General features: G+C 38.7%; 3 protein-coding genes across 3 annotated transcripts; all 3 read right to left on the bottom strand.

Moving 5' to 3' along the window:
- Nucleotides 1-165: 165 nt before the first annotated feature.
- On the bottom strand, nucleotides 166-8387 carry LOC113679931 (uncharacterized). The gene is made up of 12 exons (XM_027196912.2): nucleotides 7835-8387; nucleotides 5973-6214; nucleotides 5086-5224; nucleotides 4411-4628; nucleotides 4178-4210; nucleotides 3622-3752; nucleotides 3057-3088; nucleotides 2798-2823; nucleotides 2573-2657; nucleotides 2068-2373; nucleotides 1506-1736; nucleotides 166-888 (listed from the first exon to the last, which is right to left on the bottom strand). The coding sequence occupies exons 1-12, from the start codon at nucleotides 8118-8120 to the stop codon at nucleotides 743-745; spliced, it is 1875 nt and encodes a 624-aa protein (XP_027052713.2). The 5' UTR covers nucleotides 8121-8387; the 3' UTR covers nucleotides 166-742.
- Nucleotides 8388-10723: 2336 nt separating this feature from the next.
- Nucleotides 10724-16191, bottom strand: LOC113679912 (uncharacterized). The gene is made up of 7 exons (XM_027196892.2): nucleotides 15143-16191; nucleotides 14483-14718; nucleotides 13933-14047; nucleotides 13211-13383; nucleotides 12651-12823; nucleotides 12291-12415; nucleotides 10724-12147 (listed from the first exon to the last, which is right to left on the bottom strand). Exons 1-7 carry the CDS (start codon nucleotides 15441-15443, stop codon nucleotides 11525-11527), a joined length of 1746 nt encoding a protein of 581 aa, XP_027052693.2. The 5' UTR covers nucleotides 15444-16191; the 3' UTR covers nucleotides 10724-11524.
- A 2213-nt stretch (nucleotides 16192-18404) lies between these two features.
- LOC113679928 (uncharacterized) lies at nucleotides 18405-25902 on the bottom strand. Its single transcript, XM_027196910.2, has 8 exons — nucleotides 25369-25902; nucleotides 23415-23656; nucleotides 22843-22975; nucleotides 22061-22248; nucleotides 21657-21814; nucleotides 21377-21419; nucleotides 20116-20203; nucleotides 18405-19573 (listed from the first exon to the last, which is right to left on the bottom strand). The coding sequence occupies exons 1-8, from the start codon at nucleotides 25688-25690 to the stop codon at nucleotides 18822-18824; spliced, it is 1926 nt and encodes a 641-aa protein (XP_027052711.2). The 5' UTR covers nucleotides 25691-25902; the 3' UTR covers nucleotides 18405-18821.
- Nucleotides 25903-27734: the final 1832 nt, after the last annotated feature.

The following is a 27734-nucleotide window of genomic DNA, read 5'->3' as shown; positions in this document are numbered from 1 at the left end:
AGTGCAAATTTTCGTATTTGATATACTTCTTTAAACTCAGTCTCACTAGCAACATCACATATAGAAATTAATTTTGTTATCGTTACCGATATGTCATATACATATACTTAATGAACAGAATACTTATCAAAATGCAAATGCACAGGTTCTAAACGAAGCTAACCATTTTTCAATCAAATATTTATTTCTCAAACTCATTATGCACTACCTATTTACCAGATAATTTCGCAAATGAGTGTAAAAATATGATATGATTCACAAGGAAGGTTCAGGAGTGTCAAATAAGCAGCAGCAACAGGAGTGCTCCTTAAGCAGTAGTCTCATCATAGTGTTGAGTCTTCAGAACAACAACGAAAAACAAACTACGTTGTTCGTCACCTATCAAGAAGATAGTCTAATTGTTAGCCCACACATTGGCTAGACGAAGCAGAGCCTCTTAAGGAGGATTAGATAGTTCTAACCCTCTAATGCTTGTTTCTGTTTGGAAGATTTCTATCGCGGGCGGGCGGGCGGGCGGAAACTGGTTTCTTCGGAATTATACATGCCCGATCAAAATTTAGGTCTTAGTAATTATATCAATTATGTATGGCTCATTTAAGAATTAACTCGTATACTGCAGGATCTCTTAAGAAGGAGATTGCGCCTTATTGGGTTGTTGGCGAGGAAAAAAAACTACTCTGAAGGCCTCTACCTTCAAACAGGTTGTCAGGTCGAGGTTATTTCAATTAACATATTGAAATGCTCAGTGCCCCGATCGAGGAAGGTATTTTGTGCTTGGTGACCCGTTCCCAGTCTTCAAGATGCCATGAGTTGGAGAACTTAGCCTGCGGATACTCAGCAGTTCCTCATCGCGGGGTGGCTCGTCATAGTCATGAGAGTAGATTACACCTTCGATGAAATTAAACAAAAAGTATGAGAAAAGTCATAATTTATGTAAACAACACACCCTTACTATTCGGCGGCTGTTTCCGGGCCGAGATGAAATCCCGTTCATATTTACGTCCATCCACCTTTCTGCAGACCCTCCCTTTCCTTAAAACAACTCATTCTATTGTGGTTCACATGACACTCAGACACATGAGGCGTCATGTGAAATTCGTAATAGCCAATTGTTCATATCGACCTACTGGAGAAAGTCGTCCTGTCTAAAAGAATGAATCAAGAGATTTTGCAAGATGATACTTCGCTATTCTATACCCTTGTGAGACGTGCAATTCTGTTTGTTTGTTGTTATTTATCGGGGATATCGTCGTTGTAGTTGTATACTGCCTGTGAAATGATATCAGCCATCTATGGAAATTTATAGCAGTATTATACGTTCGGATCACCACTGGGTGGATGCAAACTTTGTTCCCATGGTTATTATTCAATAATATCCATTATCTCAATGTAATTTACGCCTCTCAATCTATTCATGTGAAACTTGTCTTAGTCTTAAGTGTGTTCCCGCAAACGAGGATCGTTTAAACAGTTATAGGTCTACGGCTAGGTAAAAGGGTCACTACCTCTCTGATTGTCCATAACAATATAAGGGCTTCTCCTAAGGTCACCTTCAGGCTCATCATACACGCGTCCATCTGGACGCCCTCTGAAAGTGCTGTCTCTGTCGAAGGTATTGGAGATGCTGTCTGGGTATGATTCGTCCAGGGCATAAAAAACGGGGATCGGTGATGCTCTTGCTTCGGATCTAGAATTCAAGATGTCTCCTGGACAGTCATAGGTGTCGTCGTTGAACTCTGGATAAAGATAAAAATATTGCTCTGTACGTTTTGTGTGATGGTCACTCATAAGGATGATACTATGATTTAGTAGCATTTTTCTGCAGTGTCATAAACGAATGCTGTTGACCGTGAAAGTTACTGACGTTTCAGCCATATAGGCGATAGCCATTTAAGGTCAGAGGAGTTGTTTATTAGTTGTTTACTTTAAGTTTGCTTGCGAAAGTTGAATGGCTGGTAATGCCAGGCTGGTTTTATTGGCTTCAAGACTCATGAAGCGCGCACCAGTGGTGATAGGTCAATTACCCCTTCACTAGTTGTTGCGCAACATCGGGTTTGCTCATATTACCTTCAGGATCCTTTCTCGTATCGAAAACAACTTGATCGGCGCTGACTCCAAAGTCGCTGCAGTTCAGCTCTTCAAGATCTTTGTGGTGCATCACCTGTCCTTCATACAGTGGATTCATTGTCACATATTCTTCTCTTAGCGCCAAAGCTGGGTTCACTTGTCCGTTCATGCTACCGCGCTTTGAAGATCCTGGTGGAGGCCTGGGAGGAGGGTTTGTGGGGTAATGATCTGAGTAGATAGACCCTCCTTTCATGTCCAAGCCCGACACAAATAGCCCTTCTGAGCCCCCGCGATAAACGGGGTTATCTGGAGGATGAAATAAAACAAAGAAATAAAAAGAGAGTTCCGGTAACAGAATCTAGCGTAAAATGCGTTCATCTGCGTGGAGTTTCAGTTTGGTGCTAGAGAGAAAAAAAAACACAAGCTGTTCTCTACTAAAAGCGCACACCTTGATACATTGTAACGAATTTCTGCGTTATCCCTACAAGCCTTACATATTACCTACCCAAGCTCCTCGTCCTTTCGTCGAAGGTCCCTAATGGAGAGAGATAAGAAGCATCCGAATAGACAGGAATTGAATGTCGACTCATCTAAAAGAGAAACAGTAACAATTTTTAAGCCCTACACGTTCAACAATAATATTTTTCGACTTAACTGAACAATGCATGCTCAATTTGATCTTCTGACAGGAAAGAAAGATTTGTGATAAAATCCACATTTGTATACTCACGTGAGACACGGGGCTGGTAATCGACCCTAAAATAAAACAAGTGGGTGGACTTAGTCTTTATGAACAGATCTGTTGTGTAAAGAGCATGTCTTATAAATATGTCCTGACGACGATCAAACGTATCAGTGTAATGACACTTTCGAGGCGTTTCCCCAGTTTTTTTTTTTTTTGTTGAAAAAATCACAAAGCTGAAATAAGTGAAGTATATTTCGTCAAAGGTCTTGTTTTATTATCATAGAGTTGTTACAAATTAACTTACCTTCTAAACGACGATGCGAACTTGGTTGTTTCCTGGATGTAAAAAAAGAAGGGACATTGTTGCATTCAAAAGTAACGCTATGAAACAGTTGCTTGCAGAGTGTTCCGTTTCTATTTGTGATAACATTGATTTTATTCTGCCGAAAGGTGGAGTACTCTATTCTTTATTAAACTCTCGGTGGTAAAAGGTAACATGGTTTTTTAATACACCCTTATAAACTTCCTAAACATTTCATTCTAATAAAAGTCAGTGAGAAATTAGTTTTGGCAATGGCACTGCCCATTACGCTGTGTAAGGATGAATGTGAAAGAACCATTCGTAAAAAGACACGAACTTTTCAATTTGTCTTAGTGTATAGGTGATGAAAGTTTGGATTCACGGTTCAGTTCAGCTGCAGTCGTAATGATCTTACACTAGGTATGCAGGAAGCTCGCCAACGAGTTCTCTACAGCTCATTGGTGGGGTATCGGATTGAGATCCGTTCCTCTTGGGTTACTCAGTTGATTTCTTTGTCTCAGCTCGTGCTCTAACGAGTAACGTGTTGTTATCTATTATATAGCCTTACTTGGGACTGTTGCAGCGCCATAAGATGAGCAGTATTAAGGCTATTAAGAGAATTCCTCCAGCTACAGATCCAGCTATGATGTAAGTGTTCTTTTTGCTCTGCGTTCTTTGAGCTGTCTCCCCCTGTGATGGCTAAATGTACAAACCGAACATAACAAAAGAAAACGAAATTACCAAAAGTGGAGCTTTCCCCGACTGGAGCTTTGGCTTACTGTATACATGCGAGAGTTAGGTCGGTGCGAGGTCGTTGAATACGAAAGGTCGATGACAAAGAGAGATCGATGCACACGTGGAAGAAATTGCTTTCGATATATAATCTTTGAATTACGCATAGGAAATGACAATCTTTACATGTAAGAAGACACAAGTCCTGTAGACTTTCTTTGTAGACTTATAGAAATTTGAGCCCGTGTCTTATCGCATGAAACTGATTCCAGGGACATATATTTACGACGGGCATGTCGTTTAGTCAAAACTGAGCAGTAGTCTCTTTTCGATTCTCGCAGAAGGTGTGAATACGGATAATTAAGTTATAGAAATAATTTAATTTACCATACCTGCTCAGTTTGAGGTGGCATTGTTCTCGCGCTCTGAAATGAATATAGAATATGGTTATTCCCAGGAAATAGAAGAACCTTACTCGGCTCCACAGTATTTGAAAGCTCTCTTATCCTTTAGCACAAAAAATTTCTTCTGGGGTTCTGGTCATGTGCTTTTTCTTGAATCTATTTCCTTTTAAATGTACTTAAGAATAACTGCTTTCTGTTTGATATAATGTAACATAGCCTACCTGAGATGTTGGCTCAGTCGTTGCTTTTTCAGTTTGTCGCGGTTGCGTGGTTTCTTTTGTTGGAGAAGGGCCTCTAGTAGTCTCAGCCATAGTTACGGTCTTTGAAGTCGTGGTCTTCACAGTTGGAAGGGTTGCTGTAGAATTTAGTCTTTCTAGAACTGGTGCAGGCAAAGTCGCCTGATTGAAACCTGATGCCAGAGTTGGCCTAGGATATGGACCTAATAAAAAAAAGGACAAAGAAAAATTAAGCAAATTAAAAAGGCCATGACTTGCTCCACAAAGCCACCCCCTTTTTTTCTTTTTTTTAACTGAAGTGCCTCAGGGTATGGATCTTATTAGTAGAAGAAAAGGCATTGCTCCCATCTTATTGGGGTCTAGAAAAAAGAATATCGAGAAGGAAGGAGGTCCTAAAGGAAGGTTATTTTATTACTGCACATTACATTTTACAATATGGCGGTCCTATAAGCCCCTGCTTTCCCTGCTTCAGGTCTTTGAGTTAATTTGCCATATAAGAGAAACAGTATTTTATACAATACGAACAACTCGAATCAGTGACAAAGAAATCGCGTTTTGTGTTTTAGTCATCAGCTTTTTCCAAAAACTACAACAAAGACAGGATACGTCCAGGTTGTCTTATTGACATTAAAGCGCTTTCGTTTTCATATGACACCTTACATTCAACAGTTCCTTCGCCCATGAACACGATGCAAGAGCTTGAGAGATCATCCTCAGAGTTTTCTCTACGGCACTGAATCGGAACTCTCACGAGATGGCCAGCTGTTAAATTTGCGAAAAGCGTCGATCCAGCTTTGATCTGAAAATGAAATTGTGATCGAGAATGTATTTATTTAATCAGAGTATCAGATTAACTGAAGAAAGGTATTAGCGTAAGAAACATTCATTCGCAAACCCATGAATGCTGAGATGCCTTAAGATATACTGAGATATATCTTTAGGCCAAAAGAATAAGAATTTGCCGTTTCAAAACTGGAAAAATTCTAGAAAGGAGGTAAATACAGATCGCTAAAGGTCCTAAAGGAAGGTTATTTTATTACTGTACATTACATTCTACTAAGGGGTGGTCCCATAAGCCCCTGCTTCCCCTGCTCTAAGTCTTTTATTACTAACTTGTCTTATAAGAAAGAAACAATTCTTTTTTTACAATACGAACAACCCGAATCAGTGACAAAGAATTCAGATTAATTGAAGAAATATCAGTGAAAGTAGCGTAAGAAACATTAATTTGCATGAGGGAACAATCATTTATCGCTCGCCGGGGGGGGAGGAGTAAGGAGGGTTTGGAGGATTTTGGCTGTGTCACGATCGAATTTACCTGATCGCCCATAAAGCTCTTTAAAATTCGTCCGATCTCCCCTCGTTGGCAATTCATTGGCGGTCAATTCTGTAGTCCCTCTGACGACTGATCCCCCTCCGTTTCCTTGAAAACCATGTGATCCCCCCAGAAAAAAGTCCTCAACCCCACTCCCTTTCCTGGCTCTTGGCAATAAATAATGGCTCGTTCCTTAGTTCGACATCATTGTCATTTCACATACTAAACTCACCCTTATCTTGAGAACAGTGGTTGACCAACTAGGAGTCAGTTCTATAGTGTTAAGCACGTTTTGTGCTGTAATCGGTTTCCATGAACCTTCACAACCAAGATACTGGACAAAAAACTTATCTCCGTAGTAAAAGGCACAACTCCGGTTGGCGGGAACTGCTACCTCTTTTTCAAGAGATGTTTTAGATGGGAAGAATTTCAAGCGCTCTTCGGCCCTTTCGTCTGTAAAGAGTAGCTGACATTCTGTGAAAATTTAAGAAGGTAAAATGGACGTGAGGTAGGGCCAGATTTAGGAAAGACCCAGTACTTACAGTTCCGGTTTCGAAAAGTTGTACATTGCCTTCCCTGTTTATATTTCGGAGCACAACATTTTCATCTGAAAACAATGAAATATTAGGATGAGGCACATATTGGACCGGTGTTGGTGCTGAGAGCAGTACTGTTCTTCTTACAATGTAACTTCGAGTACAATAAGTGGAAGTTGAAAACTTTAACCTCTCGATCATTAATTGTAATCCGTGTAGATATCTCCAAGCTTGCCGTTCCGTTTAAGTGTTTCCTTTCCATTATATTTTTGTTTTTTGTATATCCTTGATTATTATAAATGATATTTTGTGCTTTCCTTCACGTTTAATGTAATTCCGGCAGCACCTCACGTCAGACGACTACAAACATCATTCCGTTACGCATATTTATGACGTCCTCACTCTAACTACATTATGATAGCCTCAGTACCTCGGTGAAAAATCTTACAGCGATTAGAATGCATGAACACACATACATAAATACAACAAATAGTACTGACAGTATTTTCCTGATACGAAAAGTGATGTTTTCGACTTCAAAATATTGCACTTTGACAACTTAAGTTGATGGGTTTCCTTCAGGCAAACCTGGTTTTACTAAACATGGTGGGGTAAATGAGATTTAAGACGAATATAATGATACGAAAAGTTATATTTAAAAGATCGTGGTGGTAAGGTAATTTGAAAAGATGAATTTCAAGACCAAAAAAGGGTCTCAAGACCTCTAAAGAAGCACGCATTGCTCTCAATCCCAAGAATGGCTTCTTAAGAATTCCAAAGGGCTTGCATTTTAGCAGCAAATGATATAATTCCTGTTGTCTTTCGTGTGATTCCTCGTAGTGGCGAAGGTTGACATTCATTATATGAGCTTAATTCAAGGGAAGTTAATGCCCCGATGTTCATGCGACTTGACGTTCAATCCTACGAAAGCATCACAGTGTACTGCGGGTTTGCCTTTCACGGACTTCTTTCACTAAAAACCAGTTCTTGCATGGAAAATCAATACGACCTAAATTCTTCATGAAGTATATAAGCTGTATGGTTGGTTTCTTTAATGAATAGAACATGAAGTTCTCATTATCGATAGCTTTTACAACCTAACAATTTCCACAGTCCGCCTGCGAAAAAGTAACCGTTAAACTACTTTACATGAGCTAGAAAATTGTTTATTTGCACATCGATTAATATTTTCTTCTCCACAAAGATCATTATTTTCGGAATTATTAGCTTATAATTGCTTGGATCAACAGTTTGGTTAAAATTTTAGTGAGTTGTAAATCAGCAAATAATTTTCAATTTGGTAGACTCTGTCTTACCCAAAGCGATCAACGTGATTTTATAATTAAAGGATGGGGAATTACACAAGCTTTATAACTTTGTCTTACAGCAAAGAAAACAGTGTGCACTGCAAAAATAGGAAAAAATATCCGAAAAATTACGATCTGTATTTATATTTTCCAATGATGTGGCCGTCGACTCGTAGACTTAGTACTGCTATGTGACTGAATACTTACAATGTGTTAACTGAAAACAAAAACAAAGCCAAAAAAATTTTTACCTGACTGTTGGCGAAGACTTTTAACTGGGATACAAGTCGAACTAGGCTCCCAAAACGCCGTCGCTTGTCCTCCTCTTTCTTCACAGTAGCACAAACATTGTGTAAGGTGTTTAGCGTTGTATCTGTCACATTGCTGTTTTGTTCTATTGCACTGAGAATTTGGTACTGTAATATCATCTTGCGAAACAGACGACTCTCGCCAGATTTTTAAAATTTCTTGCGCCGTGCTGCAGCTCAAGATCGCCATTGTAAAGACCAGTATTATCACTGATGACGACGTAGCCATTGCTTAAGCCAACTTTTGTTTTTGAATTAGGAGAAGTGATTTCTTCAATTACGCTAATTAATCGAATCGAATCGGAAACTTTCTATCCGAGCCTCGTACAAAGTAGACGATTCTGTGCTTACTTCTCGAAGAGTTAGACTGTGAACTTCACTTTCTCCAAGTCTTTCGTAACTTGCGTGTTTGTGTGTAGTGAACTGCCGAAACCAAGTACAGATTGTGACACGATCGAGGCAAAACCTTCGCTCACACGATTTAGGATTCCGCAAATACCCTTCCCAATATCATACGAAATATTGTGTGCACGGGAGGCCATTGCTACCAAAAAAGTCTTTGAGTGACAGCTAGCTTAGCATCATCATGTAGTGATACTTTCGCAGTTCGCATATTGCTTTTGATTTCTTTGCGAATGAAAATACAGTTTAAATTTGACGCAAGAACGCGTTCTTGGATAGTGAAAAAGAAAGAACATCCTCTTTTTCTGTGGAATTCAGAGTTTAAGCTCGTCACCAAATGAATCGTGTGAAAAAATTGTTTTCCCTCAACTCACTCAATATTTGTCGTTGGAAGTGATACCGTGGGAGTCAAGATTTCTGATTTTCCTGTTTTCCAAGCTACACTTAGACAATAAATTCTTCATTCATGGCTGATAGCGTCACTTCAAAATTGTCATGAAAGACGTTTTGGTTGATAGTGAGATCGAATTTTTTCTATCTATATATTAAAAAGAGATCAGTGCAAACGAGGTCAGATAGATCGCACGTCAGCATGGTAATTTAAACGGATTACCGAGCTGACAAACAAAGGCCATCTTTGCCGAACACAAATAACATGCACGTGCACTGGATTAAGCAATTTTGACAGTCATGAAAAGATTTCGGCTATAAGCCAGATGTCACTGAGGCCTGTAGACTCGAGAGCACTCGGAAAACTTACTCGCCCTGATTTCTGTCTTTCTTTATCGTTACAGTCACTGAACAAAACGTCTGGATTTACGTTTAGTTGTGTCGCCAGAAGAGAGAAAACAGTGAAGTTAAGGTGCAGGAGTAGTCAGTGTCAAATAAATAAAGGGGTAAGTTTCTAAAGAAACTGTGGTGCTGCGTCGGTGGGAGAGTATAGCAGGTAATTTAGTGTTAAGAACTGGGTTGAAAACGTAAATTAGCCACCGTAACGGTGGCTAATTTACGTTTTCAACCCAGTTGTTAGCACTAAATTACCTGCTAGTGTCAAATAAATGCTTGTACAGAATGTAAATTTTCTTTGACGGTTTTTTCCCGTATTTATACTTTCGAGATGCATTTTTTAAACAGATTCTCGTCTTCGTAAATCCTGCCTGCGGGCACTGAATTTCTTTCATGGGCACGGGAAGGAAATTTATATGGCTTTGTCTATGCTAGGTTATACCGCTGTCTAAATGTATTTGGAGACCTTTGAAGGGCAGTACTGATGTACAACATCCTAGAATTAAATTAAACAATACGTGAGCAAAATCTCATCAAACCCCCGCGTTGATTTTTCTATTGATTCGTCTTAATCAATTAATTGTGATATTAACTGATAGAAGTGTCTGGGAAAATTGATCGATAAATGTATTCATCCCAGATTGCGGAGCCTACAGAGAATTTCAATGTAACCACTTCCTTTTAACAAGGATGCCTTCGTTTGATGTAGGTCAATAGGGTCGTACGAAATGAAGCAATTTTCCTCTTCGTGTAATAACAGTATTGATGTGTCTTTCTTATAACACGCACAGAAACCACAGCTTCAGTTCTATATGCTCGACGTGTCTTCTTAGGCATTTGACCGCATTCTCGAGATTGGTTCACGTTTGGTTCTACGTCAATTGAAGTCAGTGATAGCACAATATATGCTGCGTTATTAAAACAAAATCATGACAAAAGGGAAAACTTCCTGTAACAGGAACTTGAATCAAAAGAGGATGTAAATTTTTTCATTGAGAGCATTAAAAGCTCCCAGAAGATAGAAATTATTAGTTCTCAAATTGTGATGATTTAGGAATTGATTGAATACAAATTTTTATTGTTCTTGTTTTGTCGGCAGAACTGTTGACCAACCCTAATTGGTTTCACTAGGAACCGATAGCCTTTTTTATATAGGAATAATTAAGAAATCTAATTAAAATGTCAGAAAGCGTCAGTCCCGTCTTAGTTAGAATTTACCTCAAATCTTGAAATGTCAAAATAGCAGTTAAAAGTATTGTTCTTTTTCTAATAGCCTCATAACTATAGGAAGCTGTCTCATAAGCTTATATTAAGAAAGGAAAGTAAATTTTGAATAAGTGTATTCGTAAACAAAACCAGGAAATACAATCATTGAATCAGAAGAACAGAAACCAAATTCAATGAGACATCACCAAGAAGGTCATGGTTGATCATCAAATATCATGGCTTTGTGCGTGAATGATCAAAACAAAGCATTTCTATTATATTGCTCATGCGGAAAATGTCACGAAATGCACTTTTCAGCAAGCGACTTTCGATGCAGTCTGTCTGTTAAAAAGCAAAGACCTAAAGAGCCGAGGTGAATCTTTAAGGCTAAGTCAAGGCTTCTTCAAGGGTTTGATTGCCAGCACAATTATATGCCTCTTTTTTGTTACGATAAGTGCTCACGGCATTTAATTTACACAGCAGATCAATACACTTTTCGTCTGCATTGTTCGGAAATCATTACGCTCTTAATAAGTGCACAAGTCTTCATTCCAGACGTAAAGTACAAGCTTGTGTCAACGCGGTTGTAGCACGAAAAAGATATGGTCAGCGTTCTGTTCAGTTCTGGCATATTCTGTCCTAAGTATCATCGATTCATCTCTGTATTTCAATATTAATTTTAATGTAACATTCCGTTGTGGTTTTCTTTCGTATTCTAGAATTTATACGTAATATTTATGTTTGAGAACATAGGAAACGACTATATCGCTGGCCATCGCTTCTACAAAAGAAGGCTTTTACGACTATTATTATCAGCTACCACACTATTTTGGGCTATTTTACATTACAATATCATTTATCGTACCTCCTTATCAAGTGTTTATTATAACCAGAACAAAAGTGAATATTTGGACCAAAAAAGCTATTCTAGGCCAAGGAAGAATGAAGAAGTTATTTAGGTTTCAGCCTCATCTTTAATTTATTCGTAATTCTCAATCAAAACTATTTTCAAAGCTGGATTATTTGACGTGCAAATTTACAGCGCTAAATTTTGCGACGTTAAGTCGAATATTGTTTTTTATTTTAGAATACTTATCTTTCGAAGCATTGTAATATTTATATTTAGGATTTATCTCTGAATGTATCAAGTGTTCGGTGAGAAATAAACTATCGTTTTGCGGTATGGTTCAGATTCGAGCATTTTTACGAAATGGCTCCATACAATTTCTCTTATTTTACTCATTTGACTGTAGGCTCTCTGGCACTTATGTACGTGTATTTGTGTAAAGCTTGGTAACCTGTGTAGACTTGTCCTTCTAATGAAAGCTCTCTATAACCATCGGGTTCAGGACTTTCTTGACTTGATTGTGCCACAATTGTGGACCCCACTTGATTGCCACAATTATGGTCTCCTGACTCTGATCGTTCCAGTATATGGTAATAAGGGTCCGTATCCTTAGCCACCTGAGCGCCCTCATCATCTTCATCGTCGAAGGGTCTTTGTGAATCGGTTGGCTTAGAACCCTGAGGTGCGAGGAGAACAGATGCTCTTTCCTGGGGTATTCTGTGAGCATCACTGCTGGAACTTCCTGGTATAAGAAAATCGTCCTCTGTCTCAAGTACATGGTAATAAGGATCATTCTCTTCAGTCATAGCAGGAGCCTTTATTGGTAAGGAGGAGCAGCCTATAGTTAGCCCCTTATTTCGAACCATTAGACAGGACTCCGCATAATCGTACTCTTCCGTTGATGCTACAGCTGGTTTGAACGTGTCTCGTCCATTGGCTTCAGCATGCAACAACAGTTTCTCTGGTATTCGTTGGGAAACAGCTTCAGGCACCTTATATCGTTGCACGTATACACCTGCAGTTGTTCAGAAATTATTTTTTAAATATTCGTATTATTTTAGAAAACGTTGATTACGAGTATGTTAATTCTCTTCGCCTAATTTAAAGTGAGTCAACCTTTTCTGTAGTTGTATCACGAAAGATAATCGTTGAACCTACCTCTTGGTAAGTCGCCGTCTGCCGAAGGAGAGAGGCTTTGGTACACTGGCTCCCCTTCGGCGTCCGTTTTTTTGTCCATGTCATTATCTGCACGCGTTTTCTTTTTCGACGACTTCCGACAATTCCTGTGAGCAAAGGGAATGATTACAGGTTTATCCTGCACAAATGCCGGTCGTGCTAAGTACAAATATGTTTGGTTTTTTTTTTTTTATATATTTAAATGATGATGTAAAAAAGCTTTGAAAATGAGAGCAATTTTAAAAAAAGGGTGTCACGGTATTCTTTACTACTATGGAACTCATGTTACACTCGATGTATTTTGTAATTTAGGACTAAACCGTTGACTAACAGCTATCTTACTTATCGTTTCTTTTCCGGTAAATAAGCCAACCCATGAAAAAAGAGACCAGGAACACGGCGACAACTCCGACCGCTACTCCAGAGACCAAAGGAACTGATAATTTATGAGAAGCCTCTTGAATTTCCGTATAGTCTTGATCATGTTTCTCATTGTGCTCCAGGGATTCAGTAACCTGAACATGGTTAAAATGATAGATAGACGATGATGCTTATGATAATAATAATGATGAATGAAATTTTCTCCCCGTTACCAAGATAACTTTTTGAAGCTTACCGCGGCGTTCATTATTGATTTCAAAATCGCTTTGAACACGAAATAAAAGTCTTTTTGTGATGTAATAGGCAGCTTATAGATTGATTTGCTTTTCTCTCCTATATTTCGGCGAGTGGCCATGCGAAATTATGCCCATGATAGAAATGTGGTAGCTGGTAACATTTTTCCCACCCGCCTCTCCTTCATAGGCAAAGTTCTTCTTCTGACTTAAAAGAGGTTCAAGTCAGTACTCCGTCAGAGCTGGGATGGAAAATGAAATATAAAGTAAGAAATTCAATAACTATACCCGGAATACTGTATTAGTCGCTACAGCAGCTCTTGTACCGGGTATGGTTGAGGATACACCCTTCTTTAAGGTTTTAGAGTCTGGAGTGCTGGCGATCGCCTCGGAAGGTAAACATTTCTCTACGGTTGCAGTTGGTAAAGGTGATTTGGGCGTCGAAATGCTCATTAGAGGACCTGTGGACAGAAAAACATTTTCTGTTATAGTTTAAAATTCTATAGCACCCTTTTCCTCTAACAGTGACTAACATTTAATTAGTACGACTGCTGCATTAAGAATTACGGTCATAAGATTAATTAAAATGATCGCGAACTAATGGAGCTCATTATTATTTTACAACTTCTCCTTATCAGTACTACAGAAAATAGATGGGAAACAGTATGAGAGTATCTCATGATCTAGATATCTTACGATCTGGAGTCCAGCGCGCTTATCATTGAACCACTCACGGTGCCAAGGAGTTCTAAACTCTCTCTATGGGAACGTGACTGTCGGTTTATAATACAATGTGTAATAGTGCAATTATAACAAAAGAAAGAAACAGGAGGTAAAGGTCAAACCTTCGGGTCCCAAGTAGCTTTTTGTTATTTTTGTAACAGAAGGTACTTCTTCAAAAGTAAATCAAAATTCGAATCTTTTCTCGAAGGTTATCACCAATCAGTAAAACTATATATCCGGTATACTTTTAAAAAGGCCAAAAACTAAATGCACCCAATGTTACTTACATGTAATCGTCCCCGCCATCTTGAAAAGCAAACAAAATTTCTCAGGCCCGTTACATGGAATGGTTAGTTTTATGACTCTTCCGTGCAAATATTTGAGATTATCGACGTCATTTATCTGGAAATAAAGATAAAATGATCAGATATTCCGCCATAACTTGGAATGCCTCACTATGTTTAAATTTCTACCGTTTTACCTTAAAGACATAGACAGTTAGGGTAATTGTAAATCAGCTTTCAGCCTTTTTTTTTCTTTAGTGTATACGTAGACGAGCGGAGCCCCGTAAACCTTATTACGTAATTATTCCGAACTTTACATGTAGGTCCAGAGAATCAAGAAGGATAGTTAATCATGATTTACTTAAATAAGCACTTATCGATCATTCACAAGTAAGATATCATTTTCCCCTCTTCCCTTGACTGCTTTGATATCTTGCAATGGTTGTCGTGAATGCAAAATCATTTTATTGATTTTCTATTACCATTGAACAATGTTGAAAGACATGCAGTTAATTTTTTTTATTATTTTGAACCAGTAGTTTGTGTGTCTCACCTTAAGAATAGAGCGACGAGTTGAGCCTGTCCATTGTCTCGTAACCTTAAGTCCCCAATCGGCAGACATTTCGTTCTGCAGTGTCAACTCTCCGTCCCACGCTTGAAAACTGAGGCTTGCTTTATTATTAGCACACTTTATGTCGGGGTTCACCTGTAGAGTAGCACTTTGTCCTTTCTCAAACATTCTCAAAGGGTCTTCATCACTTTCGTTGATAAAATACGTTTTCCTGCAATCTTGATAAGTAGAGAGTGGCAACGTAACTCAGATCGTCCTGGTGTGTAGCTTGCATTTTAAGTCAGCTCACCTTATAAATACATACGTTACAGTGTATTGCCCCCCCCCCTCCTCCCCCTCCCTCTTCCCTAAGAGACATATGATAGACAATGCGACAATTCATTCGCTGATAAGTATGACCTTCAAAGGTGGCGTCAACCTTTTCTTTAGATACAATTTTTTTATCATACATTTATTCTTATATATCACCACTTTTTTTGGAATTCCATGATTATCACGATGATATTGAATCGATTACTTTCTCACAATGGCCAAGTACATAAATAAGAATTTCCTACGGCGTATTCGCAGCCATTTGTTGTCACTCCGGCTACTTTAGATCTAAGAGGTAAAATTCATTTGGCAATAGTGAAATCAACTTACCAGCCAATTCCCTCATGCGAAGCTCTCTATTGTTAATGCATTGCCAGGTACTATTCTTTATCCCAAATGTTGCTGCTTGAGGAGAACAAACGCATACACATTCATCGTTAGAAGACGGAACCACACTTGTTTTAAAATGGCTGCATTTTTCTTGGCATGTACTCCTCTCGTACAATCCTGTCACGGTGAAACCGTCTACTGTTCTATTCTGGTTGCTGTGTCGTTTGATTGTCAAAAAATCATTCGATCTACCATATACAAAAACTGTCTGGTGCAACAAAAACAGCACGAATAGAGACATTCCTAATTTTCTTTGTTTTCCTGTTCAAGTTAAAATTCGTGTAGGTGTTCCTCCTTCTAACAGCTTAGACCTGCTGGCCCTTTTTGGCGTGCGTGCTTCGTTTAATAATCTGCTTATTTCCCATATGAAACCGATTCGACATGCCAAACCCACAACTTTAGTCACGCGATTTGGCACTTTAATTTCTTTATAAAAGAAGAGGACCATTTTGGGTAGAATGATAACATATTTTGAATACTGTAAATCAAAATTCTTGTTTCCTGTCTGTAAAAGAAGCAGGTATCGACGCGCTGTTTCAGGTTATACTTTCCCCCATGCAATCACGCGATAGCAAAAATATACCAACAAGGTTTCAGTTTTACCCAATAGGAAAATCATTAACCGAGACATTCGTGAGTTTTTTTTTCCCTTTTCGTCGAAGTTACATCACTTGCTTATTGTTCAGTTGTTATTTAAAATATACTTCTTATCTCAGTTTTTACCATTGGCTTTCAGATTACTGATGAATCGTGCCTTTCATTTTCTTATGATAGCTAATCCGTAGTAATCAGTCACGCACATAAAGAAGCGATTATCATGATCATTTGGTAGCGAAAAAAATTGCTTTTTAAGGAAATGAAATACGAAGGGCGATGAAACCTTTTACTGATCCTGATATTTTCTTCCGTGATAAGTCTCCCTTTTCGTTTCCTGTATGAACTAGGGATGTTTTGATACAAATAAAATTTGTTGTTCCGACACGCAAGCCCCGTGACTCGTGCACAAAATCGAGAAACTAAATTTCACCTTTAATTTTCACGTAAGAGTTCGGATAGGTTGGACTTGATAAGACTCCACGTTGGTCTCCCACAAACCTGTGTCGGTTGCTACGGCAAGCATAAGGCTAAGCTATAAATAACCTTGATAGTGATACAACAAACTTAGCTGATTACAGAACCGCGCTTTCGACAATATCGTTGTCAGGTCTGCCAAATTTGGTTGCATTTGATCAGACTAAGTATAATCGCCTGTGCAATATTGTTCAGACATTCAATAGGACTTAACATTTTGGAAGTATCAGTTTATAGCACACTTCTCACCAAGTGTTTCTTACTGTCTGCAATCACCTGAATATAGAAAATAAGCCTTTTTGTCGCAGAGGTTATCATATTTTTATGAATTTTAAGTTTTATGTTACCCACGCAATATCGATTTATCATACATAGGTAAGTGGATTACAAAAAGCTTATCAGCTAGGGGAAAGAGATAAAAATCTCTTGCTAGGGGATGTTATTCTCAAGCGATACTAGTCTCCCACTCGTTCAAGCCATACGAGCTAACGTTATTGCGATCGTTTATCCCGCTGGTCATGTTTGATTTGGAGTTAGGGTGGACAGTGAGGGTAGGGGGCGGGGGAAGGGCGAAATCTTCCCCCCTATCCTCACCCCTCTCCTAATTTGTGACCGTCAGTCGCCCCCTTAGTACAAATTTATTTTTCTCTCTTATTTTTCGCTGCCATTAAAATCAAAGATGGCGGCCATAATTTTTGTTAAGAAAATACTGAGCTCTCGCCCGCCAAAATTACGTCTGCTCTGCAGGTTAACTGGTTTAGACGTAAGTGTGTAGCAACTACAAAGGGATATTTTCGATTCAATCCTGGATTATAAAGATAAAGGGTCGTCTGGTTGGCGGATGAAAACCCAGGTTCGAATCCTCAAATAAATGCGAGACGTTTACGTTGGAGAATGGATTACCAGTTTCGCGAGTAAAAAATTCATATCTCTGACGACTGAGCTTGCGAAGAAGGCTTACATAAATATTTTGTCGGCACAAGACACTACACGGTGTGGGTACCAGGCCGGTATATCATAGGAAGGAAACCAGAGGTATATATAGGCAGGAGAATAGCACGTGATAGTCATCTAGGTCTCTGAATCAACCTAGAGTCGGAGCTCCATTTAGTTCAACTTTGATTTTTAGTTATGTCCTTAACATCGGCTACTTTTGTTCTTTACAAGCCTCCGTAAAATGGGCTTATAGTTTCCGGAGCTAAAGTCTTAATTCTTACCCAGATTTCCTGCTTTTTTTTTCCCCATCGGGCTTTTTGACAGGTTTTCCTGGTCTCCGTTCTAATAACTTTTACACTGTAAGCGGTTGCTCAGCTCCGTCTACGAGACGTATCCAACGTTTCTTTGTTTTTTGTTTTTTATATGTGTCTTTAACTTAGGCTGTTTTATATTTCAGTGACTCGGTGACTCGTAGATCGGTACCGTTGCTCTTGACTGTAAACTGCTCACGTAATGTTATTTGCACTTGCTTGGTAATCTTATCGGCAGTTTTTTTTGTCAGCCTAAGTGGCATTTTTCGTTTGCACACTTTTTCATTAGGGGGGGGGGGGGGGGGCTTTTTGGTTCACGTTGATGACGATTTGTAGTCGTGCACATATGAGAGATTAGAAGTGAACTTCTCAGCCCAACTGGCAGTCTTATGCAAAGTTTGTTGGATTGTAAATGTGCCAGCCTAACTGGTATGTACGATTTGTACTCGTGCACATATGTGGCATTTTGGTCCAAAGCAGTGGACTTCCCAGCCCAACTGGCATTCTTACCCAAAGTTTGTTGAATTGTGAGTTTGTTACCCTAACTGGCATGTTCGATTTGTACATGTGTACATATTTAGGATTTTGGTCCAAAGTAGTGGATCCCCCAGCCTAACTGGTAGTTTAAGCTAAGTTTGTTTGATTCGTAGTCTTATCCGCCCAACCGGCAGGATTGATTGTACACGTACTTTAAGTCATATTTTAAGATTTTAGTTCGCAGTAGTGGATTTCCCAGCTTAACTGGCAGTCGAACGGAAAGATTGTGCAAGTAACGGCAAGTTTTGCACGGGCATCACGCAGATGACCGTGGTAGCGTGTTATACCTCTAGGACGAACGGTCGAAGTGCACTCTTAATAATTTACTTTACCTAGTTCACACAAGCTTAAGGTTTTGCGAACTTTTTAATATCGTAAAGTGATTTGGGTTGGTTTTTGCCAGGCCCTCCCCGAAAAAATGTATTTGTTAACAAGCTCAACTGTTTGCATGCGGTTTAGTGGATACTAAATACAGCGCATGCTTGACATGACCTTACTTGGCGTGAAACCTTGCTTTGCTGTAAGGCTGTGCAGACTCGAAAACAATTTTATGTAGTCAGTTACACCGCTTGAACAATTAGTCAAGTCCTCAGCTCTCCAAAAGCAAAACGAATTCTGTAAAGCTACCTATCGCAACTCGTATTTTATGTTAAGCATCTTGTCAGGACAACACGTGCATATTTTGTGCTTAATAGTCTTCAATGTAAATCATTCTCGACATCTTGTAAATGTATCCTTTTTTTCTTCTTTGACGTTTCATCTAATTAACAATCAGAAATTTCAGGATTCTTTTGGCTCTCCTTATTAGAAACAGTCTCCTCCAAAATGCTGTAAACTGGATCCCGGGTCGCACTTATTGCATCATCATGTTGAGTGGTGTCCTGTGGTGGCTCACCACAAAACTCCTCTATAACTTGGTACACTGGATCGTTTTCATTTTGGTCCTCGTCTACGTCCGTCGTCTCCTGGCCCCCTATCAATATTTCCTCCACGATATTGTACACAAGTTGTTCAATACTTAGCGGACCATACTCTTGAAGGAACCTTATTGTTTCGTTTTTAGCATGCTTCTTCACAGATTCTGGAATCTGGGGGTTATGTTTAAAGCTCTGAAATTTTTGTCTCTGGGGAACGTTTAGTCGATCGTGCACTTGTTCTTCTTCTAAGTTTTGTCCCAAGGTTCTGGCCCAAGTTTTTGTCTGCTTTTTCACAGACGCTGTAATCTGGGGGTTTTGTTTGAAGCTTTGAAAGTTGGGTCTCTGAGAGACAGGGAATGAATCGTGCATGTGTTCATCTTCAAAGGTTTGTTTCAAGGTTCTGTCGCAAAGTTCTGCCTGCTTCTTTACAAACGCTGGAATCTGGGGGATTTGATTAAAGCTTTTAAAGTTGTGTCTCTGAGGGAAGGGAAATGGATCGTGCATTTGTTCATCTTCAAAGGTTTGCCCCAAGGGATTGCTTATCTCGTTGAATGAGGTTCTCCGGTCCACTGGTACTTGATATGTCAAAGTATAAATAGCTGAGAAAAAATACCAAACGTTTTATCTCTCGATAAATATAACTCATTACTGAGTGTCATCCACTACACTTTCAATACACTTTGTTAGTTTCTATCGCAGCAATCTATTGCTCATATATCCATCGGTGCTGCAGAGACAAATATGACTGAAAACTTGACAATATTGAATATCTTGGCAACAGAAATAAGTTCAAGTGTTCGTGGGTGTCATAGGCAAGGGAGGATATGATTATTATTTTTAGGCACAGTAATACTTTTAGATATGGCGAGGAGTCGGTCATTTGTTCAAAAGAATCATAGATTATTTTTACTGATCAAGTTATTTCACTTTAAAATTGTTCAGAAGTGTTAGTCATGCATTCCTGATGAACGTCTTGAGAAATCGTGGAAGAGTCATGACTTACGTATGATCAACTGAAATATTAAGGACATCTCTGTGCGAATGTCTTGAGATTTTTTAAAATTTTTAACAAATTCCGGCCCCATATTGTTCTTCTGTGAATTAATTTTACCATGGAGCTAATGAAAGAAATTAAACTTACAAGGCTCTCTGAAAGTGAGTGAAAAGTAACCATTCGGTTCTTCCTCGGGAAACTCTGCGTTTGTATGCGAATGGATGACTTCTGGAACCTGAAACTCAAGGGAATGAAAAGTTATTTTCATCATCGATGCAGGTTTGAAAAAAAAACAAAAATCGAAACGAAACTAAGCAAGAAGAGAATATGTAAACAACATGATGTTGCTCATAAATACCACAGTGGAATGCACCGCAACATCACAGGTTAACCAGCGTTTTGCAAAATTTAGGTTCTACCTGATGACGCTTCACAGGGGAGGGGGGCGAGCCCGAGCCGGGTAGAAATGGAATTTCTCGTCGAGTGCTTAACTCGATGGCTCACGATGAGCGCAGTGAACGAGTGATGAGATGTCGAATTGAACACGAGAAGAAAAATTTCATATCTATAACCAACCATGAATTATTGTGTTTATCATATAAACACAGCAGCCCTTTACTGACAAGAAAAGTCGACTTTGTTACTGGATGAAAATGAAAGGATCGACACTCGAATTAAAAAGTGCGTTGGCGCACTCAAGATGACTGACATGTGTTGAGTCACTACAAAAACAAACCATGGGCCTAATTTTCAGTTATTGAATTGGTCCTCACCGTTAAATCTTTTAGTAGTTGATTTTCGTTCTCAGCCGCGAGAAACGCCATCACCAAAGCCACTAAATACGTAATTATCGGTTTTTCTTTTCGTAATTTGGTTTTCTTCCTCATTTAGGAAAGTTTGAACGTCACTGTATGTAAGCGATACGAATTTTTCCGTGTTTTAGTAGCCATAATCCGAACAGATTCCGACAAAGGACCATGGATTGAGAATGGTGAAGGCTTTGCCGTTCATTCATCATCCTGACCGAGTGGCACGAAAGGCGAGTGACGTGTCAGCAGCTGATTGGCGATATCAAACACGCGTAAAAAATATCGTATGTTTTTCACGTTTGCTGTTAAGGCTTTTCTCAGGGCTGGAAATCCTTGTTTAACACCGTATGATGATGTAATATATGTAACAGAAGATCTGGTGGAAAGTAATACACACCCATGAGACCTTCCTTAATGACGTTGATTAATAAGGAAAATGTGAAAGTAAGACAGCGGTTTTTCACCCAAGAACAAAAAGTGGGTCCGCAATGGTTACAAAACAAATCACTCATACAAATGAAAGAATACGAGCGCCTCGCAAGCGATTTTTTTTTAACAACTTTATAACAGGTGCTGATGAAGCGTTAATATTAGATTACCTGTGATTCCCTTCCTTCAACTGTTCCCATGTGGCCTATGTTTCTGAGAACAGAATGTAATTATCATTAAGCCATTGAGAAACTTGTTGCACAATTTGATAGCGTAAGCAAGCCTCCACAATGTACACACGTTAAGTGAAGATGGCGTGCCCTTTAGTTGCCCATAATTTTTTTCCCTAAGTACCCCCAACAGACGAATTAAAAAGAGCGGACCTTAAAAGCCTTATTAATATAGCAGAATGACGGATTAGCGAACGCATTTTAAGAGTTGTGTACTTACTTGGAACTTAGACTGCGTCGACATACGACGAAAGCCATAATGATGACAAGGACCATAGAAGATACTGAGACACTTATGATGATCCAAACAGCGTTTTGCTGACTGTTGTGACCTGTGCTTCGTCCAGTGTCATCTGGATGGGAGCGCGAAGTAGTACTCTGAGAATGAGACCAGAATGTTCACCTTTTTAAAGATTTGTCATCACTAGTAGCTAGACAGTATAATGAAAGAGAGCGTAAATTCGAAAGGGATGTGAATTCTTTTCTGTGTAATCTATAAACAACATAGTAAGTCCAATAGTCACAGTTTTGGAGATAATAAGAACTTTGAGTAACTTTATCAAGAGAGCTTTTATTGAAAAACCCTCTTTCAATGAATTTCCCATGCCGGCTCATTATCCTTACTTGAAGTGCGACGTCCTGTCGCGTAGGAGATGACGAGATTTCGAGTGTTTTGCTTGGCTGAAGGGTGGCAGTTTCTTGGTGCCCATCCGTTTTAGGAATTGTGGTGGTTTTCGGCGTCGATGAAATCATATCTGGTGATGTGGAAGGGACTTTCCGTAGTGGCGGTTTAGAAGTATTGGTGACGTCGCCTGGTACGATCGTAATAAAAATCACATCAAAACAACGTTGATGATTAGATAATTATTTTTAGCCAATTTTTCTTAAAGTAACTTACTTACTGTGAATCAGTTACTCAAAAAAAATGACCCTTGGTTCAGAGATAAGAAGCGAAGACAATGGCTCCTATGAAAGCGAATCCGTCGTATGTGAGGTATTTTTGGCTCACCCCTCTTTGTAAGATTTCCAAAAATTTCCGATGATTAACTAATCCAATGCGGTTAAATTGATCACATATGGAAATTTTAAGCACTCTCTTTCCGCTCTTTACTACACTATACACCATTCCTGGGAGTAACAAATTCTCAGAACTAACATTCGAAGATATCAATGGTGGACTACAGGTAGCATTTCTATCGAGATTTTAAAATTAAAAGGCTCAACTTCAGTTCCATCATGATTTTACAAAAAGCGCCGGGTACAGCTATCTGCCCTTCCTTGTGTCCCCCTCTCGTCCTTCAAACCTCCCCACCCCTCCCTCTATAAACCTTAGAATCAACATAATGATCAACTTTGATATAATGGTGGTTTGGTTAAGCACGGATTTGATCTGGGCTTCTACTTACATATGATACTTCCTTCCATCTTAAACAACAAGCAGCCATTTCGGTTTTGTGTTGCACTTGTACTCGCACACTGAATACCCAAATTGATAATGTGCCCCCTCAGTAAGTGTGAGTCGAAAACATTTTTTTCAACCTGTTGGGGTGAAAAATCATATTTATACAACAGTACAGCGTTATATTATTTCATTGTGATCATTGGCGACATTTTGAAAGCTTTCTTCTGAAAGCTTTTTTCCTCCCTTCTTTTTTAATTTATCTAAACTGGTTGCCGGCATGTGTCCGAGGTTCAGTAGAAATTAAAAAGTCATTCATGCTAACATTAGAGCAGGTCAGTGATCTTCGTCTGAAAGAGGGGCGTGGGCAGGTCCTCCATTTCCTTGTTGTGGTTTGTGATCCTCATTATTTCCTCATTATTATTTTGAGATATCTCATATGGTTATTTTATTGTCGCCCTTAACAAAAGAAGGTCGCATGCCCCTTTGGCACACCCTCTACCCTCCTCCTTTGGGATAACCCCTCCCCTCCTGTCTGAGCGACGTCCTTGGGCGCTTAGAACAAAACTGGTTTCTTACCTGTAAAATGTAATTTTGTCGTCCACTTTCCAGTTTAAATAGATTGTCTATCACATCGAGTTTCTGCGCTAAAGAAAGTCGTGAATCATCACACTCGGAATACCAAGTGTATGCCCTGTTTAACGTGCATCTATCCCAGTTGTTAGGTAAAGAAATTTCCTTCTCGTCACCGATGTTTAATATGCGCAAACTTGAATTTAAAGACTCGTCGATGAACATTGTTCTCATAGCTTGTGTACAACCTATAATCGAAAAGAGAACAATTTCATGTGAGGAATATGACTTGCCTTTAGTGGCCAATCTTATGCGTGTTTCTATGCCTATGATGTCAATATATTAAAGTTAGACAGGAAAGCAACAATTGAAGCTCAAAGACAAATTTTTTTCATCCTCGGAAATCCCTGAATTTCAGAATAATTGGATTTTAAAATCTACATATTTATCCATTCATTTCATACCTTTACTTATTGCTTTATATTTTTGTTTTTTTCGAAATATTGATAAGGTTTTATTGGCTCGTGTTTCTGTGCACGTGCAGATAATGTTATATAGTGACGTCTGAAATTACAAGTATAATGTGCAGCACAGCCATCTGGATTTCTCATGATAATAATGGTATTTTCTTTTTCCCGCCATTTCATGACCCAGATAGTTCCTTTACGTGTGTTAAAAATATTTTTAAAACCATTTACTTTACTTCTGAAAGTGTGTAATATACATCGCAAAATATATATGATTTGATAAATCAATGATAAGTTGCCTTCAAGTCGCCTCAAGTTCTTTTGTTTAAGTGCTTTTCTCATTGAAATATTGTTCTCTTTACAGTGAGGATGTCAGTCGTGTGAGTTTCAAAACTGCAGCTACATAGTTAACACGTTTGGTGATGATTTTGAATAACACTCTGTTAGTTATGGCATTTATTAACCTTGTTTTAATTACCAAAGAGGGAACGAGGACGCATAATAAAGGAAGATTGGGACAATAATCTTCAGACTCTCTTTCCCAACATCAAGATGTTCTACAATCTTTTTTCAGTCAATATATTCAATTTTTCCGTCAGTAGACAAGTAGCATGTAATTTCATGCGTCCATAAACATTTTTTTCGAACTGGACGAGTACTCTTGCTTTGGTCGCTGGCAAAATTAAATCCGTAAAGATAGAATCATTGAATTTGAACGTTGGTAACCAAAAGCACTCCAATTTTGAAAGAAGAGAAGAATTAAAAGGAGAAAAGACAAGACAAACTAAAAAACAAAAACAAAAACAAACAAAACGGAACGAAACAAAACAGAAATTTCTCCTGGTGCAACGTGTAAGTAATCATTTCGTTCTTTTTATCGGATATCTTGATCTATGGTGAAAATTTACGAACGATATAATGGAAAATAGAAATGTTGTCAGAATGGTTTACCTAAGCAGAAAAAGTACATCAGAGCATACAGGACATGACATATTGCAAGTATTAACTAAAGAAAGTATTATATTTATTTGTTTAGTTTCGGTTGGTTATCAGCTCGTCCCTCGCGATTTTTAAACTGATGGGACGTGGAGAACGAGTCATTTTAAATGTACTAACTTCTCTGGGTCAAACTTTACGAGAAAGGCTGGATATCAGTCACATCAACAAGTACAGTTTAAAAATGAAGATCTTTCTCCAGGGTTTTTCTTTAAAATGACGTAGTACAACTCTGGCTGGTGTAGAAAATCACGGGTATGGAGTATTTTGGTAGTTCTAAATGATTTAGCCATTCGTTTACATTAAGCATGTACAGTGGTATACTATATGTAAGTAGAATAATAAATTAGAGAAGCGAGAAATTATAGAATAGAGAGGAAAGGGCGAGAGTCCTTGGTGCCTAGCGTAAAAGCGTTTTGCGGTCTGCAGCTAGTTTCTCCGTCATTACGACCCAACATACTTGTTTGTGAACTTGTTAACAAAAAAAAGACGTGTACCTTTTTCACCAGGTTTGCTGTGTTGTTGAGATTGTAGATTCATCCTTACATCATTGTTCTCATAGCATGACCATTGCGTTTCAAACGGCTTGAATGTGGCCTCCTTTAAAAGACAGGAACAGTTGCAGCTCTGAGTGATAGCTTCCGCATTAAAGGCGTTGCAATCATACTCGTTGTTATGTGGGCACAAAGAAGAAGGAATCTCGAAGGAATCTGCACCGTTTTGTACCGTTCTGTGAACCTTGAAAAGCACTGCTAATGTTTGATAATTGTCGCTTAATTGAGTCATCAAGAAAACCGAGAGAATAGCTATCGTTTTCATAGTGATCGATGAGAGCTCGAAACAACCTTCTATTTTGCCGTATAGAGGAATTCTTTTTGATGAAGAACAGCGAATTTGCAATGATTCTTGTGTACAAAGCGGTGTTTACTTGTAGACGTGCTGGCGCTCTGAACACTGTGTGCACTTGAATTGGATATTGCACTTTGGAAAGAAATAACCTTTGTTCACTCCGATTCCAAATTTATTCTCACGATTTTCGATATTCGTCTTCGCCCCTTTTATAAACAAGTTGGTAACCTGTATCAAGCCTAAAAGACGAATCCAAGGGGGGTCGCAGGGGAGTCATTTCTCACCACTTGTATTTAAGTGCTAGACCAGTTTGTTCATAGTACAGTAATGGTAAATCAATATAAACAAAACATAACATTCACTTTTCAAATCACAAATAAAGCGAAAAAAGCCCCTAAAAATTTATCCCGATGATGTTTCATTTGAACAGTCGTATTTCAATCCGCAGATCCCTTTGAAAGCAAAAGGAAAAAAAGGTTCATTTCCTTTACTCTTTCACTTATCGTGCGCGGACCTTACGAGATCGAAAAAAACAGCGGATATCTATGATGAAATAATTTGCAAACAACGATGAAACGATGAGTCAAACTCAATGGATTTCACTCTTGTTTTACTCTTATCACTTCTTAAGCAGACAGGATAGCCGATATTTTAAAAATCTTGGTCACGTAAATAAGTCGGCAGCGGTACAGTTAAAGAGATATTTACTTTTTATCTTTAGGCCTCGATGGATTTTGTTTCGATTTCTTCAACATTTTGACGCGTTGGCACACTGAGCGTCTCACTCAGTGAATCAACAATTTAGCAAACCGAAATCCTGACAGACATAACGACCCAGCTTTCCTTCAGCAAATGAAAATCTGCCAATATAATTTATTAAGTCTCAAAAAGTTTTCACCATGATTTATCCTTTTCGTCGGTTGCGTGTTGATGAGACTGCGTCACCCATGCTAATATCCTAAAATGAGGCAACTCACTGCTTGCGTTTACAGCTCAGAAAGGATCCTTTCACCCTTTACTGCTTATGACCTAACTATTTTTACGCCCTCGCTTTCTCGTCAGGGGAGTTGTACGATCTGAAACTTCATTACGACCTATTTGGATGTTTTCATGATTTCAGTTTCATTTGCACCCCAACTTTATATTCAGCGCTGACGTCACATAGCGTATGTCTTCAGTGAATGCTGAAACATTCGGTATTGTTTGTTCTTTATAGTATACGACACCCATTATAAACAACCGCAAAGTGGAATGATTGAGAGGTAAGTAAGAAGACTGCGCTCTAAACGAAAGGAAAGTTTGTATGTAAACCATATGCACCCACTCTCTTAGGGCAAGTTGAATATGTGTTGATTACGTGATTTCGACTTTGCTTTCCGAATGTTAGAAGGGCTGGAAATGACTTACAGAGTGCAATAAACTTATCAATATTGTTTCATGAGAATTAAAACAAATTCTTTTGTGAGGAAGTGAAATCATATGGTTATTGAGTTTGTTTCGAGGTTTGTTTATTCCACTGATTTTAAGATTCAACAAATGGCAGACACGTCAACGTAACGACAAAAAGGTACAAAAAGGTAAAGAACAGTGGTGTCTCTGATGGAATGCCTCATTGCCAAACTTTAAGATCTTGGGCATAAAATTGACAAAACAATTTTCTATCGCGTCCTACGGTACACGCCAGTTCTTATATTTATGACCTTATATAATAGCTCACTTCGTTCTCGCGGCTCTTCGGAACTAGTTGACGAAAGGTCGTCAAGGATATTGCTGCTATGTTTCGCCTGGTATACAACTCCTTTTTCTCAAAACCTGAGAGTGTCCTATTGCTAAACGATTGATAAAAACCAGCTGATCTCTTACTCTGTTTCTTTAGCTTACTCTGTTTTGAATACAGCTTTGATTATTAGTCCGAGGATGACAGTAAAAAACTTAGAATCCATAAAATTACAAAACCACAAGTTTGAGGTCTTACCGCTTGTGGTGAGTGACAATTGCTCAATATTTCTTCTTC

This window comes from Pocillopora damicornis, chromosome 5 (assembly GCF_964200805.1).
Source record: "Pocillopora damicornis chromosome 5, jaPocDami1.2, whole genome shotgun sequence".
Taxonomy (NCBI): Eukaryota; Metazoa; Cnidaria; class Anthozoa; order Scleractinia; family Pocilloporidae; genus Pocillopora; species Pocillopora damicornis.
Note: the sequence above shows the minus strand (reverse complement) of the source record. Positions and strands in the feature narration are given on the sequence as shown.